The 20,015-nt window shown below is 44.6% G+C and overlaps 1 protein-coding gene across 1 annotated transcript in view; it reads right to left on the reverse strand.

The window, feature by feature from the left end:
• LOC115171145 (G patch domain-containing protein 8-like) overlaps window positions 1-20,015 on the reverse strand; it is a 39,716-nt gene that overhangs the window by 5,813 nt on the left and 13,888 nt on the right. Inside the window, 5 exon segments of the mRNA XM_029727681.1 lie at window positions 3,037-3,167; window positions 3,446-3,589; window positions 5,763-5,849; window positions 5,993-6,060; window positions 15,279-15,351. Coding sequence (XP_029583541.1) covers window positions 3,037-3,167; window positions 3,446-3,589; window positions 5,763-5,849; window positions 5,993-6,060; window positions 15,279-15,351 — 503 coding nt within the window.

Below are 20,015 nucleotides of genomic sequence, written 5' to 3' on the forward strand. Positions count from 1 at the left end.
TATCTTAGTCACTTAATAATGTTTACATATCTTGCATTACTCATCTCATATGTATATACTGTATTCTATACTATTCTACAGTATCTTAGTCACTTAATAATGTTTACATATGTGGCATTACTCATCTCATATGTATATACTATTCTACAGTATCTTAGTCACTTAATAATGTTTACATATGTGGCATTACTCATCTCATATGTATATACTATTCTACAGTATCTTAGTCCCTTAATAATGTTTACATATCTTGCATTACTCATCTCATGTGTATATACTGTATTCTATACTATTCTACAGTATCTTAGTCACTTAATAATGTTTACATATGTGGCATTACTCATCTCATATGTATATACTATTCTACAGTATCTTAGTCCCTTAATAATGTTTACATATCTTGCATTACTCATCTCATGTGTATATACTGTATTCTATACTATTCTACAGTATCTTAGTCACTTAATAATGTTTACATATGTGGCATTACTCATCTCATATGTATATACTATTCTACAGTATCTTAGTCCCTTAATAATGTTTACATATCTTGCATTACTCATCTCATGTGTATATACTGTATTCTATACTATTCTACAGTATCTTAGTCACTTAATAATGTTTACATATCTTGCATTACTCATCTCATGTGTATATACTATTCTACAGTATCTTAGTCCCTTAATAATGTTTACATATCTTGCATTACTCATCTCATGTGTATATACTGTATTCTATACTATTCTACAGTATCTTAGTCACTTAATAATGTTTACATATCTTGCATTACTCATCTCATATGTATATACTATTCTACAGTATCTTAGTCACTTAATAATGTTTACATATCTTGCATTACTCATCTCATATGTATATACTATTCTACAGTATCTTAGTCACTTAATAATGTTTACATATCTTGCATTACTCATCTCATGTGTATATACTATTCTACAGTATCTTAGTCACTTAATGTTTACATATCTTGCATTACTCATCTCATATGTAGATACTGTATTCTATACTATTCTACTGTATCTTAGTCACTTAATAATGTTTACATATCTTGCATTACTCATCTCATATGTATATACTGTATTCAATACTATTCTACTGTATCTTAGCCCGTTCCGCTCTGACATCGCTCATCCATATGTACAGTGGGGGAAAAAAGTATTTGATCCCCTGCTGATTTTGTACGTTTGCCCACTGACAAAGAAATGATCAGTCTATAATTTTAATAGTAGGTTTATTTGAACAGTGAGAGACAGAATAACAACAAATAAATCCAGAAAAACACATGTCAAAAATGGTATAAAATGATTTGCATTTTAATGAGGGAAATAAGTATTTGACCCCTCTGCAAAACATGACTTAGTACTTGGTGGCAAAGTACTTGGTGGCAAAACCCTTGTTGGTAATCACAGAGGTCAGACGTTTCTTGTAGTTGGCCACCAGGTTTGCACACATCTCAGGAGGGATTTTGTCCCACTCCTCTTTGCAGATCTTCTCCAAGTCATTAAGGTTTCGAGGCTGACGTTTGGCAACTCGAACCTTCAGCTGCCTCCACAGATTTTCTATGGGATTAAGGTCTGGAGACTGGCTAGGCCACTCCAGGACCTTAATGTGCTTCTTCTTGAGCCACTCCTTTGTTGCCTTGGCCGTGTGTTTTGGGTCATTGTCATGCTGGAATACCCATCCACGACCCATTTTCAATGCCCTGGCTGAGGGAAGGAGGTTCTCACCCAAGATGTGACGGTACATGGCCCCGTCCATCGTCCCTTTGATGCTGTGAAGTTGTCCTGTCCCCTTAGCAGAAAAACACCCCCAAAGCATAATGTTTCCACCTCCATGTTTGACTGTGGATATGGTGTTCTTGGGGTCATAGGCAGCATTCCTCCTCCTCCAAACACGGCGGGTTGAGTTGATGTCAAAGAGCTCCATTTTGGTCTCATCTGACCACAACACTTTCACCCAGTTGTCCTCTGAGTCATTCAGATGTTCATTGGCAAACTTCAGACGGGCATGTATATGTATTCTTGAGCAGGGGGACCTTGCGGGCGCTGCAGGATTTCAGTCCTTCACGGCGTAGTGTGTTACCAATTGTTTTCTTGGTGACTATGGTCCCAGCTGCCTTGAGATCATTGACAAGATCCTCCCGTGTAGTTCTGGGCTGATTCCTCACCGTTCTCATGATCATTGCAACTCCACGAGGTGAGATCTTGCATGGAGCCCCAGGCCGAGGGAGATTGACAGTTCTTTTGTTTTTCTTCCATTTGCGAATAATCGCACCAAATGTTGTCACCTTCTCACCAAGCTGCTTGGCGATGGTCTTGTAGCCCATTCCAGCCTTGTGTAGGTCTACAATCTTGTCCCTGACATCCTTGGAGAGCTCTTTGGTCTTGGTCATGGTGGAGAGTTTGGAATCTGATTGATTGATTGCTTCTGTGGACAGGTGTCTTTTATACAGGTAACAAGCTGCGGTTAGGAGCACTCCCTTTAAGAGTGTGCTCCTAATCTCAGCTCGTTACCTGTATAAAAGACACCTGGGAGCCAGAAATCTTTCTGATTGAGAGGGGGTCAAATACTTATTTCCCTCATTAAAATGCAAATCAATTTATAACATTTCTGATATGTGTTTTTCTGGATATTTTTGTTATTCTGTCTCTCACTGTTCAAATAAACCTACCATTAAAATTATAGACTGATCATTTCTTTGTCAGTGGGCAAACTTACAAAATCAGCAGGGGATCAAATACTTTTCCGCCCCACTGTATATAGTCTTAATTCATTCCTACTAAGATTTGTGTGTATTGGGTATATGTTGTGTAATTTGCTAGATATTACTTGTTAGATATTACTGCACAGTCGGAGCACAAGCATTTCGCTACACCCGCAATAACATCTGCTAACCTAATCACGTGTATGTGACCAATACAATCAAATTTGATATTATTCATTATTGGGTTACAGCCTCCACTTCAGCCAGTAGAGGGCGGTTGAGTTTGCAGTATATACACTGTAGCATGTGCTCACCGGTTCTGCTGTTTCCTCTGCTCAGCCAGCTCATGCAGCCTGCGTAGCAGCTTCTCCTGCTTCTTCCCACCCTTCCGGGAGCGTGATGACACGTTTCTCGCAAACTCCCTCTGCTTCAGCTCCTTAAGCCTCTGCAGCAGCACGGGTCAGATGGAGAAGAAGAGGGATGAGGGAGAGAAAGAGAGCAGTTAAGGATTTCTGCATCCACAATAAGGGCAATGGTGCAGCAACATTCAACAAAACCATTTTATATCTGCAAAGCCCTCTCCACTGAGACAGGCTCCTTACACTTGTTTCTGGAGTGTCTGGGATTTAAGGCTCTGTTTCTCTAAGCTCGTGTACACGGTGACAGTCTAACCAATGAGTGTAGGGGTGTAGCAGCGTGGGGGTAAGCGGAGGTCCTCCTCACCTGCTTATGAGCGTGGTCGTACGAGTTGATGTGGTTGTCAAACTCTTGGTGCTTCTGGTACTGTTTCTCACACAGCTCACAGTAAAAGTTGGCCCTCAGGTCTTCCAGGGCTTTAGCGATGGCCTTCTCCTTTTCCACCTGGTCCTATTGTTGGGGTTAAGGAGGGCGGGGGACAGGAGATTTAAGTGACATTGATACAGATTAGAGATGAAAAGATTAAATAAGATCAGAGCCAGTATAATCTGGTCTTTATTCTCCTATCATAGGACTTGGTACTGGTTGAGAAATCCACAGGAAACTCTATGGTTATTTATCATTGAGGTTAAAAAGTTCAATAACTGAAAGAAAGAAATCACAAGGTAACAAACTGAAGTGTACAAGGATTGTGCTCGAAGGTTGTTATTTATACAGTGCATTTGGAAAGTATTCCGACCCCTTTCCTTTTTCCACATTTTGTTACATTACAGCCTGATTCTAAAATGGATTAAATAATTGTTTTCCCCTCAATCTACACACAATTCCCCATAATGACAAAGCGAAAACAGTTTTATTTTTGCACATGAATTAAAAACAGAAATATCTTATTTACAAACATATTTCATTGATCATCCTTGAGATGTTTCTACAACTTGACTTGAATCCACCTGTGGTAAATTCAATAGATTGGACATGATTTGGAAAGCTATATAAGGTCCCACAGTTGACAGTGCATGTCAGAGTAAAAACCAAACAATGAGGTCAAAGGAATTGTCCATAGAGCTCCGAGACAGGATTGTGTCGAGGCACAGATCTGGGGAAGGGTACCTAAATATGTATGCAGCATTGACGGTCCTTAAGAAAAACAGTGACCTCCATCATTCTTAAATGGAAGTTTGAAACCACCAAGACTCTTCCTAGAGTCAATCAATTGAAGAGACTGCAAGTAGCCTAGTGGTTAGAGTGTTGGGCCAATAACCGAAAGGTTGCTGGATCGAATCCCCGAGTTGACAAGGTAAAAATCTGTCGTTCTGCCCCTGATCAAGGCAGTTAACCCACTGTTCCCCGGGCGCCAAAGACGTGGATGTTGATTATGGCATCCCCCCGCACCTCTCTGATTCAAAGGGGTTGGGTTAAACACGGAAGACACATTTCAGTTGAATGCATTCAGTTGTACAAGATTCTCTGGTCTGATGAAACCAAGATTGAACTTCTGGCCTGAAAGCCAATCATCACATCTGGAGGAAACCTGGCAGTATCAATCTGTGGGGATGTTTTTCACCAGCAGGAGGGATCGAGGGAAAGATGAACAAAGTGCAGAACAAAGTTTCTGGAGACCTGCTCCAGAGCACTCAGGACCTCAGACTGAGGCAAAAGTTCACCTTCCAACAGGACAGTGACCCGAAGCACACAACCAAGACAACGCAGGAGTGGCTTCGGGACAAGTCAAGGTTGTCCTTGAGTGGCCCAGCCAGAGCACGGACTTGAACATCTCTGGAAACCTGAAAATAGCTGTGCAGCGACGCTCCCCATTCACCCTGACAGAGATTGAGAGGATCTGCAGAGAAGAATGGGTGAAACTCCTCAAATACAGGTGTGCCAAGCTTGTAGCGTCATACCCAAGAAGACTCGAGGCTGTAATCGCTGCCGAAGGTGCTTCAACAAAGTACTGAGTAAAGCGTCTGAAATAAATGTGATATCAGTTTTACATTTTTTATGAACTTGCAAACATTTTTAAAAACCTTTTTTTGCTTGTTAGTTAAGGGGTACTGTGTGTAGATTAATGAGGGACATTTAAAAAAAAAAACAATTTTAGAATAAGGCTGTAACGTAACAAAATGATGAAAAAGCCAAGGGGTCTGAATACATTCCAAATGCACTGCATATGTCATTTCTGCAGATATACCGGTAACCTGCTAAAATAAATGATTTGGCACATGCATGACAGTATGAGCGTTCCAGTAGCTCCATTGACTGAGCATCCGTCTGTCTGTGTTTGTCTCATATATTAAGAATCTCACACCAGCACAGACAGCAACTCCTCACATGAAGTCATCCAATTTTCTCCACTAGAAAGAAGTACGAGGGAGTGGGAGATGAGGAACAGAAGAAGCTCTATGATTCTCCAAGGCTGATTTTATTGCACCGACACACAGAACGGCAGCAGAATCTTAACAAGACAAGGCTATGAGTCACTGGCACAGGAGAAAAGCAAGAAGGTATGCAAATGCAGGAAACGGGGTCACCTTGAAGCGAGTGAACGAATGCTAGTGAGAGATTGTTGAAACGAGGACCTTGAGAAGAGAGGCTGGATTGAGTTAGCTAGTAATATGAGTCTCACCTTGTATTTCTGCTGTAATTCCTCTGTGACTTCCTTCTCCACCTCCAGCACTTTCCTCTTCTCTGTAGCATCTTCGGCAACGTCCAACTACACACACACAATATGTAAGTTAACAAACTCGCTAAGAACAAACTAAAATAGAACTCACAAATACACAGACCCATTTTAAGATGTTGTAGGATACAAAATGTAGAATATCGATATTTTGCGAGCCACTGACAGTGTCTTACCTCCATCTCCATGCGTCCCATCCCCATGACATCATATTTGAGGATGATGGGCACAGGGTCGGTGCGTCCTGGGGGGAGAGAGACAGAGAGAGGGGGAGGTGAGGCTCTGACACTGGGACGGGGGGACAGCTCGGGGACAGCCTGCTTTTAGAGCACAGGGTGCTGGGGTTAGAGAATATTGCCTTGAAGTGCAAAGAGACCAGAAAAGCTACAGTGAACCAAACACCAGCCATTCTCACAGCTTACCATAGCCACCAGGCACAGCACAGCTTAAGTACCCTGACTACTTCTCAGCTGGGTTCTCTTTTCTAGAAAGATGCATCCAAATTGCTGCACTGATCTTAGTTCTAAGAGGTAACCAGCAGAAGCCATATGAGCAGTTCAGAGATGTCCATTTGGATAAGGGAGGGGGAGAGGACAAGGAAATGGAGGGGTAAAGTATACTGGACAAAAACGGAGTGGCAAGGACAGGGTTTAAGCCTGTATCTGTCGCAGTCTCTCCGTCTCCCTCCAGTCTCTACTACTGAGTGTAGCCCCTCTCTCCCCCCTCCCTCCTCCAGTACAGCAGTCCTGTTCAACAAGAACACTAAGTTTACCAAGGACAACACTGCCGGAGGGGCTGGCTGACGCAGCTGCTACAGATTACTGAGCAGAACACCACTGCGACAATATAGTACAGCCTCCCCATCACCCGGCTCTGAACTGCCCAGTGACTGACCCCACAACCCCTGTACTGTCCCATAGGAGACCCAGCCTCGGCTCCCCCTCTACCCCAGGCCTCTCATCATGGCCCTGGACTAACAGGCTCTCCCCCTCTTTCCCTCAGTCTACTTAAGCCATGTTACGTAAGCTGTGAAAAGAGCTAGATCAGAAGGAAATTAACTTTAGAAAAATAAATGAAAGAACCAAAAACAACCAGAAAACAGAATGAAACAGAAAAAGATCAAAACTGTTGGAGATTTGACACATAATTGCTTAATCCACTCATAATCAGCCAAACGAAGCAGAGAGAGAGAGAGAGAGAGAGAGAGAGAGAGAGAGAGAGAGAGAGAGAGAGAGAGAGAGAGAGAGAGAGAGAGAGAGAGAGAGAGAGGGAGTAAATAAAGGACAAGCACTGAACTACAGCGGAGTGACGTCACAGGCCAGGAATCGCCATGGTGACATTGCAGGGGAGGGGATACTTACCTGAGAAAATAGGGTATGGGGTGGGGTTGGACAGACAGGGGTTCTCAAAACAAAAAAGACACAAAACAGAATTTGGACTAGTCTGCTGCAGCAGTGGCTGTTGGTTGGCAGCCAGGTACACAGTAAATCAGATAAGTGTCCAATCAGCACTTCAGTTTGGTTTCAGTTTTTTTCTTTTTTCTCTCCTTACACAAGATTACATTATTATCCTCTTGATCGATTTTAGACTCAGTTTATACCCTTGGGCAAGAGCGATTATGAACATTTTAAAGATCCTTGTCTTTAGTTAACAGGGCTAGGAATTAACAAATCCACAATCGGAAACAAATAATGACTAACTATTATTTCCACATAGCACAACCTATTAGCCATTATAAACTGGGTGGTTCGAGCCCTGAATGCTGATTGGCTGAAAGCCGTGGTTATCAGTCCTTATACCACGGGTATGACAAAACATGTATTTTTACTGTTCTAATTACATTGGTAACCAGTTTATAATAGCAATAAGGCACCTTGGGGGTTTGTGGTATATGGCCAATATACCACGGCTAACAGCTGTATCTAGGAACTCTGTGTTGCGTCGTAACTAAGAACAGCCCTTAGCAGTGGTACTTTTGCCATATACCACACCCCCTCGTGCCTTATCGCTTAATTCTAATCCACATGCCCCCCTACCTCACTAGTGAGGAGGATAGACTGTAGTCTCTCATTCTGAAACTAAAAGAGCAGGCTTGGTTTGCATCTTAAATCATGTGATAACTAATAATGTAGGGCTGAAACAACATTAGCGGTCTGATCGCATAAAATCAGACATATTAAAAAGGGGCTAGTGATAATATAGTTACTATGGTCTTACGTTTCGACTGACTACAGTCTTCTATTGCAATGGAAGCCAGCGTGATAATCAGCGTTGGCATAACAGGGCAGCAGCATAGGTTTACATACCTAATGTATTCATTAGTGCCAGAATACAGATGTGAGACTAATTAATTCCTAGCCCATGGGGCAAAAAACCCCACAAATGTAATTTGAATCCTCTCTGTTAATAACATCTGTCTGTTCTCTGAATTGTTCTTGTATCATTGTTATGGTCACAGCCCAATGGTATAATCCTAATTCTTAGATTATAGCCGCATGTGGATCAAATAAGGGCCTGTCTGGACTCCAAACCCCACTACAGTGTCTGTCTGCCGGTTGGACACAGTAAGGCATGGTCTCATACTAACTCTTTCAGACAATTTATGATCTGAAAATGTGGTCGCGGCGCCGTATGGCGGGGTGTGACGCAATTGCCAAATTGAGGTCCGTACCGCATCGCCGTGTGCCCCTCAAATTTTGTAACAATGTGGAGGGCTCCGTATAGCTCCGCATTGACATGATTGGTTGACAGTAGGTGGGAGGGCCTGTATAAAAACACAAACTCACTTCCTTGACAACAGCTCTGCGCTGCTCCCTGAAGCACAAGAAGTATCAATGCCCTGACTTCTGCAGAGGCCGTATCACCATAAATGCTGCAGTCAATGCAGACGTCCAAATGACAATGCAGCGCCTTTCACCCTAGGCGATCCGGAGCCTGCTGGTTCTCTGTTTTACCTGATAATTAATTGCACCCAGGTCTAAATCAGTCGCTAATTAGAGGGGAACAATGAAAACACAGTGGAACTAGCGTCGAGGTCCAGAGTTGAGTTTGATGGACCTAGACTATTAGAGTGAATATTGAGCAGCCCAACCACAAGGGGGACTGCTTGAGACCAGCCCACAGACAGACAGACAGGCCACTGCAGTAAAGCTCTCCACCAATGGACCAGTTCACTAAGAACACGGGGGAGGAGTCACAATCCAGGCACCTAATCTTCATGAAATACAAGTTTTTACAATTACAGGAGATGTCCCCAACTATAACCATCTTTAAAAACACAGTGACAATACCTTCAGCATCACCCATTCCAGTGGACAACAAAGGGACCGGACAAAAAGTGTGCATCTAAATCACAGTGTGAATCACAAGGTAAAATAAAAAAAACTGAAAACAAAATGAGAATGTTTGTAAGAGTAATGTAGATGTATATATGATAATATACAAGCAGCAGAATGAGTACTAATACTGAGAGAGAATTGAAAGCCTATATAGCATTGGTGCTCTGATGACGGGAAAACAACAAATGAAAGAAATGGGAGAAAAAAAAAGAAACAAAATAAAAACAATTCAATCGGGGGAAAAATAACATTTACCACTAAGTTTACCATCAGCACAACATGGGCAGGATCAAATCGCTGTAAAAAAGAAACACCAATTGGTTAAGCAGGAAGATTCGAGGCACATAGAGAAGGGCGGATGGGGTGGGGATGGGAGTTGGGGGGGGGGTTGTGGGGATTAAAGCCCTCCTCTCCTCTCTTCACTCTTGGCCCTCTGGGTGCTTACAGGGATCTCCTCTCACCACCACACTCTCTCACCCACCGTCCCAGTCCTGGCTCTTACTACCCCAATATCCCATGGGTGCCTGGACCCCCTGTTCCTCTCTCCTGTATGCCTATATCTGTGGTAAGTAACCCACAAGACCCCTCACTTTTCCTTCACCCTACCCCAAAGATTGCGAGCTAGAGCCAGCAGCTGGCTTCAATAACATTCCCATCAGATAAGAGCTCTGGGGGAGTTGAGTTGGACTCTGTTCTTCAGGGTAGGGTAGGGGATGATTGTTTAAACAGCTGAATCTGAGGACAGATCCACTTGGAACAGGGCGAGGTTCCCTGTCCGGCTGTCCTACAGATCATGCTTTAAATGTAGTGTGTTAAAATATCTATCCATCTATCGCATCTGCTACAGTAAAGAGGAATGACCATGCCTCATTTGATACGAGCATGCAACCAATCAGCTGCCCCTGACAACAGAACACCACTCGACACACAGCCACCATTCTCCCCTCTGTCAGCCTCACAGACAGATGTTTGTCTTGTCAGCCTGGTTAGCCTAGATTCCCCCAAATACCCTCACTGTCCCACTGTCAGCAAGCTCAGTTAGGGACATGCTTACCCCCAGGATGGTGAACATAGACAGACAGGTACCTGAAAAAGGGGGCCACAGGGCTTTGAGCAGTGCTTAGGAGACTTGGTCTAGCACTGTAAGTGTGCAACAACAGAAAAATAACAGTCAAATGACTATTTACAGTTGAATTTGAAGTACTCCATGGAGCATATGAAGGGTCCTTTGAGTGTAGCAGGTTGCCTATACAGAGCACTGCTTAAACCCCCAGATGACTGACACAGTCGAGGCAGGCAGGGTTGAACCTCTGGGACAGGCATGCTGTGCAGGGGGGAAGGCCAAAGGGAGAGGGATGATGGGTGTGTGTGACGTTGGTGGACATGGGAGGGAGGGGCAGACACATTTTGGGTGCAGGAGGGGGGGAGTGAGGTTTTCCCTGTAAGTTTTCCCTAGGGCCCCCGTCAGTGACTGACGCACACAAATTCACACGTCTCAGTCCCACATGACAACCGCAAGCATACATACAGTACACACTCACTCCACAGGTTTGAAGGTAGATACAGGCAGATGGGGGGAAAGGGGGCTACTCTGCAAGCCATTCAAAAGACTAAGCCGTGGTCACAGCCAATCAGAACCCCCAACCATGGCAGCCACAGACACTCAAAGGGGAAAAACACAAATCTAAAGAGACTTGGAGCTGGTGATTCTACAGGATGTGATGCAATCTTTGGTTACTAGATCTACCTTGATTTTAATTGGATTTTGGTTGGGTTTTTCATACTTGGAATCAAAGCACTGTAGGTACTTGTGAGCAGATTGTGAAAAGTGAAATAATAGTTTAGTGGTTTATAAAGCCAAGAGGAGGAAGCTGAGAGAGGCCAGTATTAGCCTACGTTGTAAAGGGGGTGTTACATTGAGGTCAATTGTAGAGTAGGAGAAACACACACACACACACACACACAGACATACAGAGGGAATCCAACAAACCTTACCTAAAAAATGGGGCAAAAAGAACAAAAGAAGAAATAAGAACAGAGTCAATACAGTGAAAACTCAAAGCACAGGGGACACATTGCTATCAAGTCAAAAAAAGCTTCTGTTCTGACAGGAGGGGAGAGAACGAGTATAATCCTGTATTATTGTTATTAGAATATGATCCCACAGATTAATTCTATAGTGATGTGATGGCGTGATACGGTGATTGTGTTATAAGTCCACTCCGGAGTAAAGTAGATGACCATATTTGTCAGGTTCAGACACAGGACTATTCATATAGACAACAATTGGGCAGGCAGGCTAGCGCCACAAACACTCATCTACCCACAGAGCAGAGGCCATTGCTTACATAACCACACTGTACTGACACCATGCAAACAGAAACACAAGAGCTACACTCAACCAATTTAAATATTTTACATTTGAGTCATTTAGCAGACGCTCTTATCCAGAGCGAATTGCAAGAGCAATTAGGGTTAACTGTCTTGCTCAAGGGCACAGATAGTGGGCTCAGGGATTCGAAACAGAAACCTTTCAGTTACTGGCCTAACGCTCTTAACCAAATGGCTACCTGCCGCTTAGTACATAAGCCGGAAACGTTTACAGATGTTCACATCAAACACACAAATACAACCCCCTTTATTCGCTACATTACTGACAGACAGCAGGTCCATTTTTAAAATGCATATTTAAAAACAAAACACCCTGTACTGTCTGTCTGTCTCAATCCTGTTATCAATGCATCAGAGTCATGGGTCACCGCAGTGCTTTCACACACTCACAGACAGGTAGTTCCCAATGTGTCCTGTAGGAGGCAGTGTCCTGGACCGTAGGGCCTCTGGCTGGTAACTGGTAACAGAGAAGTGGATTGAAAGCCCTACATGTCCATGAGCAGAGGAGAGGAGAGGAGAGGAGAGAGAGCAGCAATACCAGGAACCCCTGCCAACCTCCTTACAACCAGCCCCTGGCATGAGCCTCAATCCACCATTCCTCATGGGACAGCATCGAGACCATCAGCAGCAAGCAAGAAGCCACGCAACGGCTGTGTCCTCTTCAAGGCCAGAGATGAGTCGTTGACACAAGTGTAGCAACGTCTTCAAAAAGCTCCTTAGCATACGAGAGCGTTGTTGGTATTACATTTGCCGTGTCTGCTGTGTGTGTGTGTGTGTGTGTGTGTGTGTGTGTGTGTGTGTGTGTGTGTGTGTGTGTGTGTGTGTGTGGCATTCCTCAGTGTGACTGTTGTGTTTAGCACAGCGCTGCCAAATGGGAGGGTGGGACAGATCCCCAGCTAGATGAGCCATGGCTAAACACTAGACAGAAAAGCAGACACTAAAAGAATGCAGTGTGCCCTGCGCTACGTACACTACTCGCCTCCAAACAAATAGCCAGCTGACCTGACTGACGCAGGTCTTAACTCAATGCAGATCCTTATGTTGCACCTGAGGCTACTACTGCAGGGAGGGCTGGCAGTCTACAGTTGCATAAGCAGCATTGTAACGGCATCCTCCTCTAAAAGCAAATATAAAAACAAGGTTCTCCAACACGGGCCTATTTATCCACTTAGTAAGATGTTAAGATGCAAATGTAGCACTCGACACATTGTTACAATCACCTGCTCAGGGTGTCAGACTGAACAAGAGGACAAGTCCCCAGTAGTGTACGGTTTTGAGAGGGAGAAGGCATCCAGGCACTGTGTCCTGGTTGAAAACAAGACAGTGTGTTAGGAGATAGAGAACGAGCAGACTGGGATGTTTCCCATTAGCATGTTGTAATGCAGCCCAGATGCTTCCTGCTGGGTGGGTAGGGAAAGGCTGGTGTGACTAAGGGAACGGGGCTAGAGAGAGGAACGATGGAGGGATGAGAAAAGGCTGGGTGAAAGACGGGTCTGGGTTGTGTAGCTAGCTCTGGGCGGAAACAAATGAGAGTGAAAGGGGTTGGGTGAAGAGGTTAAGGCTCCTGGACTCGGCCCCATAAAGTAGACACACTCACTCTAAACCAATTCTCAATAGACTACATGGACCAACCAGCCTGCCAACTATGACACCATTCAAAGCTGAAAGAAAACACGACACAGGGCTCTACAGTGCGACCATTTTACTCGCATAGGCACCTAAAGATTTTGTTGTGCGACCTGGAATTTTTATTTAGAAGCACCAGTGCGCCTAGAAAAATGTAAGATTCTAGCTTAATAACCAAAAATATTTTGCATTGTGCTCCAAAATGTATTCTACATTTTACAACTTAGGCGCAGACATGCTCCTTGTAAAAAAGGTCAGTGTAGAGACTTGCTATTCATTGCCCTATAGAGAGAGGGGAAGGAGGGAGCGAAGTGAGATGGAGAGAGGGAGAGAAAGAGGATGGGTGCGAGTATGAGAGAGAGGGGAGGGGCAGAGTGAGTGAGCGAGGGAAGAGAATGTAGCATAGCAGGCAGGAGTTGAGTGGAGAGAAGCCAGGGCGCTGCACCACCAAGACCAAGCAAATGAGGCTGTGAGCTGAGCTGAACTAAAGAGGCTGAGGTGGCCTAAGCCCCGCCCACACAAACACATCTCTCTCCAGCCAGCCACCCCCCCCCATCCTGCGGAGCTCCAGTCTATGCTGGGCCAGCCAATCCCTGCCTATAGAGGAAAAACATTATGAACCACAGCCAACAGCTCTGCATCGAGTGTTGCTGCGTGAGGTTCTGAAGGCCGTTTTCAGACCAAGACAGTCCTACACACAAACACAGACATGAAAGCTTGTACTAGCACAGAAGTGCAGACAGATAACATGCAAACACGTGTTTGGGCTGTCTAATGAAAGTTCACCAGGACATTACAGGAGGAACTGCAGAGACAGACCCGGAGTGCATTGGCTGTACTGTCTTGTCTGTCACTACTAAACTCAGAGGCTTTTATGCTCAAACCCTTGCCAGCCAACTAAAAACACCATCTGACATGAGCTGTGGTCAATCAGTGCACACAATATGCATCAATACAATTCATTAAAATAAGAAGTTAAGTGAATTACCATAGAAACCCTGAAATAACAGAAAACCAGTGTACCCCTTAAAGTAACCCAACCAGATTAGCTTTAAATTCATTTAAATAAAGTGGCAGTTAACAGGGAGAGATCAATAAAATAAATGGAGGGAGTGAGATTAACAGTTTTTAAATCTAACCAACATATTGACTGAATGACTTTGACTAAGTACTGGGGAGGGTTGAACACGAAGGCATGACATAGGCGATTATATTAGACTATACATAGCTAGATACAGACCACATCAACTTTGCAATCGTCTCCGAGAACATATCCAACCCTACAGTGGCTAATATCACTGTACTAATCACCACAGCTATGAAGCCAAGACATTCTATAAATTAAGGTGAAATTCCAAACATGACAGGTGATCAAAGGCAAACACACACAGTGTGAAACTAACTTGACTCTTGGTCAGTGGAACATCTGAGAAGCAGACCTGGACTCAATCTGCTACACACTTCACAGTGGAACCAAGCTGGGTACATAGTCTGATGGTGGAATGCCTGTCTTTTTTGGAGGAGAATGAACAGCAGCTCCCATTGACTGAGGGCAGTGTGTCTCAAGGGAGCTTGTGAGCAATGAGCATCAGTGCGTGTGTGTGGGGGGTGGGCATGCATTCTTCATCCCCTTCAAAAAATGTTTTAATAAAATAAAAAATCAACTCTGGCCCACTTTAGTAAAATCTGCTCTAGGCTAAATGCATCATGGGAAGGGAACAGCAGTGGCGCAAAGAACAAACACTACCACCACCTTCCTCCTCCCTCCTTCCCTCCGCCACTCCCGTCCTGTCCCAGGGTGTATTACATTATCCTTTCTACACCTAGTTCTGGCGAAGACCAGAGCAAGACCGACAGGAACAACTGTACCGGGGTCATGCACTAAATACTCTGATCCTTTCCATCTACCAGAAGAGGAAGACAGAGATCAGAAAAAGTACAGAAAATAGAAAGGAAACAGTCAAAAAGAAACAAAACAAGTACAAAATTAAACCTGGAGAAAGGTGAGGCAAAGAGGAGGAGTACTGAGAGGAGAAGAGACGGTATTAGCACACATTTGAGAAAGGAGTATGGAGAGAGAGAGAGAGAGAGATGAGTGTCTTCTTACCCTGCATGGTTTTGCCCAGTCCTTGTCCCAGCTTCCAGCCATGTTTCTGAAGCAGCCGGTGCCCAATGTTATCCTGGCAGACAGAACAGAGGAGAAAAAGACCAAAAACATTCCAATAATAAGAAACGCTTTCCCCGTGGGCACGGGTCACAAACACATACAGGACTACTATCAAATCATCACCACCTCCTACACCATGTGACATCAGTGTCTTCCAGCACAGGGGGAGGTGAGGAGGGAGGGAAGGAGGGAGGGAGTGAGTGTGTAAACTCTGTACTAACATCCTCATGGCCACACTGAGGGGTAGAGAAGGAGCCTACCCTTACAGGAACTGATTAAAACCTCTAAAGCTTACAAACTGGGGACGAAGCGTCCCATGTTCTACTCGTTGTTGTAACACAGAGAATATCAGCTGTCTGGGAGGTACGAGGGGAAGGAGGAAGAGGAGAAAGGAGACGGTAATATATGTATCACACGCTTATACATATATGAACCGCTATAGAGCGAGATCTATCATACACAGACAAATGGAACAAAAACGAGGTATGGAAATCTTGCATTAACAGAAAGAGGACCAGAAACTCCAAGCTTGTTGTGATTCCATAACCAAGACAGAGGGGAGCGCCACGAAAACTATGCAGCTGTCACGAGCGAAATACAGCGAGAGAGGGGGAAATACAGCGAGAGAGAGAGAGAGAGAAAGTGCTAAGAGGGCCTTGGGTTACCATTACAAGGCCCAGGGTTGAGAGTGTGTATGACTGTGTAGAGGAGAGGAAGACTTCAGGTGAGTGACTGAGACTGTTATAACGCTATGGGTCAGCAGTAAAACAAAGTGAAAAGCAAGACTGTCGCACCACTACAAACTACAGTACATCATCAAGCACAAAGAAAACAGAAACAATGAGATTTGTAAAAAATAAAAAAATAAAAAATTGTGTTTCAGTTGTGATTATAACTATTCCAAGCTTTTCTACTACCATTCACCAGGGTGCTGCAATCTACCAAAAACATACAAACCAACCCAAAAAAAGGATATTTATAATCACAAAGAGAGTAGATGTCAAATGTCACAAACAGAAAACCAAGTGGGAGGGATTGAAACCAAACAGTAAAACAGCATGCAGCTTTTTGTTGAAGAGTTGAACAAAAAGAGACGGTGTTAGTACTGGACTGTATATGATGATGCATATACAGAAGGGCAGGGTCAACAGAAGGCCAACGGACCAATGGTGTTAGTCTGAGATGGGCTCAAGCACAGAGGTGATGGTTGGACAGGGTCATAGTAGATTGTCTTGACAGACAGAGGGCCGTGGAAGTGGATGGAGCTGTAGAGGTGGTGGTGGGGCAGTATGGGTTAGTGCATGTGGAAGGGGTAGTGGTTGTCACACACAGAACATGCTGCATCTCCGCCCATCTGCCTTTGTCCAAGAGATGGATTTCACTCAATTTTATCGAGTCCCTGTGGTATTTCTACTCAAACTAGTACCCCCCCCATCTGTATAACTAAGTAAACGCTCTCCGCTTGCTTATCGTTAACTAAAATACCATTACCTAATAGGTTTGTTATAAGCGAGTCACATAAAATATTGTTGAAATGGAAACTCCCCTCCAAAGCCACAGACAATCTCCCTCATATACAGTACTTGTTGTAGAGCCTTGCTGATAAAATACCCAAATATTTGTTTTCCTACCTTACCCCAGGGAAAAGTTGAACTGCACCACTTCCTAGCTCTGTTTGGTTGTGTTTTTCTCCTCGTCTAATTCCAGACAGGAACACCCACTAGAGCAGAGCCTGGGAATGGGGGATATATGAGCTGTATCTGTGTGCCAGTCAGATCTTCCGCTCCAAGCACAGATAAGAGAGGAATCCACACTGGGCCTCATATGCTGAGGAGAGGGATCGCATGTGTACTTCTAATAACCGGGGATATACATCACCTAGCATGGTGTCACCATATAAACATGTTCATGCTGGTTGCTAGACACATCAAGTCAGAGCAGATATAAATAAAAGAGGGGCTGGAGGACTACAATTCCCATTATCCTCTGCAGCCTCGTCTCTCTGCACTGCAGTGGGCTCCTCCCTGCTCCCATTGACAAAGACATACTGGGGATGCTTTTAGTTCTCACCGCAGTAGGATGGTGCTGTAGCTGCCTGCAACAACCCACACAGAAACACAAGCACTGGCTCTCAAGGGTTATGTAGGTTGGTGGTTGTGGGGGAAATCAAATGCAAGCCAATAGTCTGTAACCCTCCCCCAAAATAACTCTAGCTGCGTCTGTAAATTAGAATGAGGACGACCAGGTGAGGCTGGTGAGGGGGAGAAACTTCAGTCCAAAATGGCTGAGACTGATCGATGAGCCAATCAGAATGGACTGAGCAGAGTGTGAGGGCGGAGATGAGACGCAGGCTGTGTGCTGAACAACAGATGAATGAACGCACTAAATGAAGAAGAAAACAGACAGACGGACGATGAAAAGCAACGACGGCGAGTTCCAACAGCAGTGCAAGTGGAGTGAAGGCATTTCCATACGAACCTGGCTTTAAAATACTGGGCTGTCAAAAGAACAGTCACACGTGACACAATGTAAGAAACCGGCCAGTCACTAACGCTTTCAACTGCAATTTGTTTCATAGCTTTTTTTTTCTTTAAGAGCTAAAATCTTTATTTTGCCCTAAAAATGTTAGAAAACACTGTACACAAAACAGAAATGTGGTAACTAGGCATGTCAATAAACTCACTGATTTAATGATTACTGTTAATATAGGAGAAATAAAAAGAAAATGTTATCCAAACAAGAGAAATCCACACCGAGAGTGTTGGTAGGGAGGGTAATGTGCATTGTGCGGTCATTGACACAGTGCATGGGAGGTTGTGGGAGGGTAAAACCAAATAGATAGGGGTAAAGGAAGGAAGAGGTATACAGGGGGCACCATACCAGGAACCTGTGTGCGTCTTCAAACCTAGTGATGCTGACGGTGTAATTCTCTCTCTCTGTGTGTGTGTGTAGTAGACGCTGGCTGTGTGCGAGCCTCACACTGGGGTTCAGAAGCCCCTTGCATTATATGGCAGGTTTTTAATAGGGATTACTGCACCATCACTGTCTGAGGCCTTAACCCACAGAACAGACAGCACGCTAATCCACTTAACCAGAGAATAATGTCAGAAAAAATATCAACCAAAACTTGGGTCATATTTAATATGATTATCTCTGTGTGAGTAACTATGTGACAGTAGAAAACAGAGGGTGGCAGCCAGGCGTCACCCGCTCTCGTCCCCCTGTGGAATGTGTGTCTTGTGGAGCTGGGTCTGTTGGACAGAGCAGGGGGGCAGCTCTCCTCTTCCTTGTAAAGCTCTATTTCCAGCTCCGCTGTCCTTGGTGCTCTGTCTGTCTGCCTTGCATGCTCACATTCCTCCCTGCTGAGGCTCAGATTGGTGTGACTAAATGGAAACAATGGTCCCTGCATGGGCCTCAAGGGACTCAGGCCAAATAGAACAGACACCTTCCAACCAAGGCCCTGCCCTCTTAGCACCACCATATTGGAGAGCAGTTGTTACCTAACCTTGGGTCTGTTCAGTTGACCTTGAGGAGTTGTGACTTAACCGGTGGACAGACTTGGTCAGGATCACTGGATCCATGACCATCAATGACCTTAAAAACATCTAACTGACCTCGCCAGTCTGCCTCCTGCAGTGTTGGAGCTGGTGCTAAATAGAGATGGAGCCCTAGGCGGGGTCAGGGTTGGAAAGGGGACAAGTGACTGATGGCAGTTGACCTTTCCCTTGGTAATCTTCCAGGGGTTCATTTTCCCAAATGAATGCTGGGAGGTGGGAGTGTAACACTAACACAGCATGGAGCAGAGGAAAGACACAGCTGGTGCCTGAGAAACAGCACGGTAGTCTGTGCGTATAAGTGTGTGTTCCTCTAGGCTCTGTGTGTGTGTGTGTGTGTGTGTGTGTGTGTGTGTGTGTGTGAGCGAGAAAGCAATGTTGTTACGCGTGTGGGTGGCAGTGAAAAAACACCTATACAAGGTTGATCATTTCAAAGACACCTACAGCTCTGTTGATACATGGATGTGAACAACAACATGGCCTTTAAGCAGTCGGTACACCGTCACAGTCTGTCAGACCCACCTCATGTTGATGATGTCAGCACCTGGACCCAGAACAGAGACACCAAATGGCTGTTAGCACCCGTGATAACATACTGAGGGTGGGCTGGGGTCAGTGTGTTACTGCAGTCGTACTGCACCATGAGAGGGTGATGTATGACCTTTGACCTGTCATAAATCTCTGGGCATGTACGTTTCCTTCTAATCTGACTGAGGTTTGACTCTGAATATTGTTGTCAGTGGTGCTGTGATGTAGCTGACCCTGGCTTGGTGCAGTGTCTCAGTAGCCAAAGGTAAAAGGCCCAGAAGGCATCATGTGAAATGGCACGGTGTGAAATCAATCTTCTCTCTCAAGTTTGAGGCCAGAACAGTTTGTGCACAGGTGTTTTTCAAATAGAGTTTGCTCTTGTGTGTGTGTGTCTGAGGCTGCCCACTGCATCTCTCTCTCAGGGCCAGGGATTTGGAGGAGGGAACAGGGGTAGGGGACATTGGAGAAATGGGGAGGGGAGGGGAAAAGGTGTTGTGATTAGGACAGAGTAGAGAGCTAGTACCGAATGATACCCAGTTAACACATGCAATGCAAAAAAACAATGTTAGAGAAAGAGCGAGAGAACAGAGGGGAA

The sequence above is a fragment of the Salmo trutta genome, chromosome 32 (assembly GCF_901001165.1).
Source record: "Salmo trutta chromosome 32, fSalTru1.1, whole genome shotgun sequence".
Taxonomy (NCBI): Eukaryota; Metazoa; Chordata; class Actinopteri; order Salmoniformes; family Salmonidae; genus Salmo; species Salmo trutta.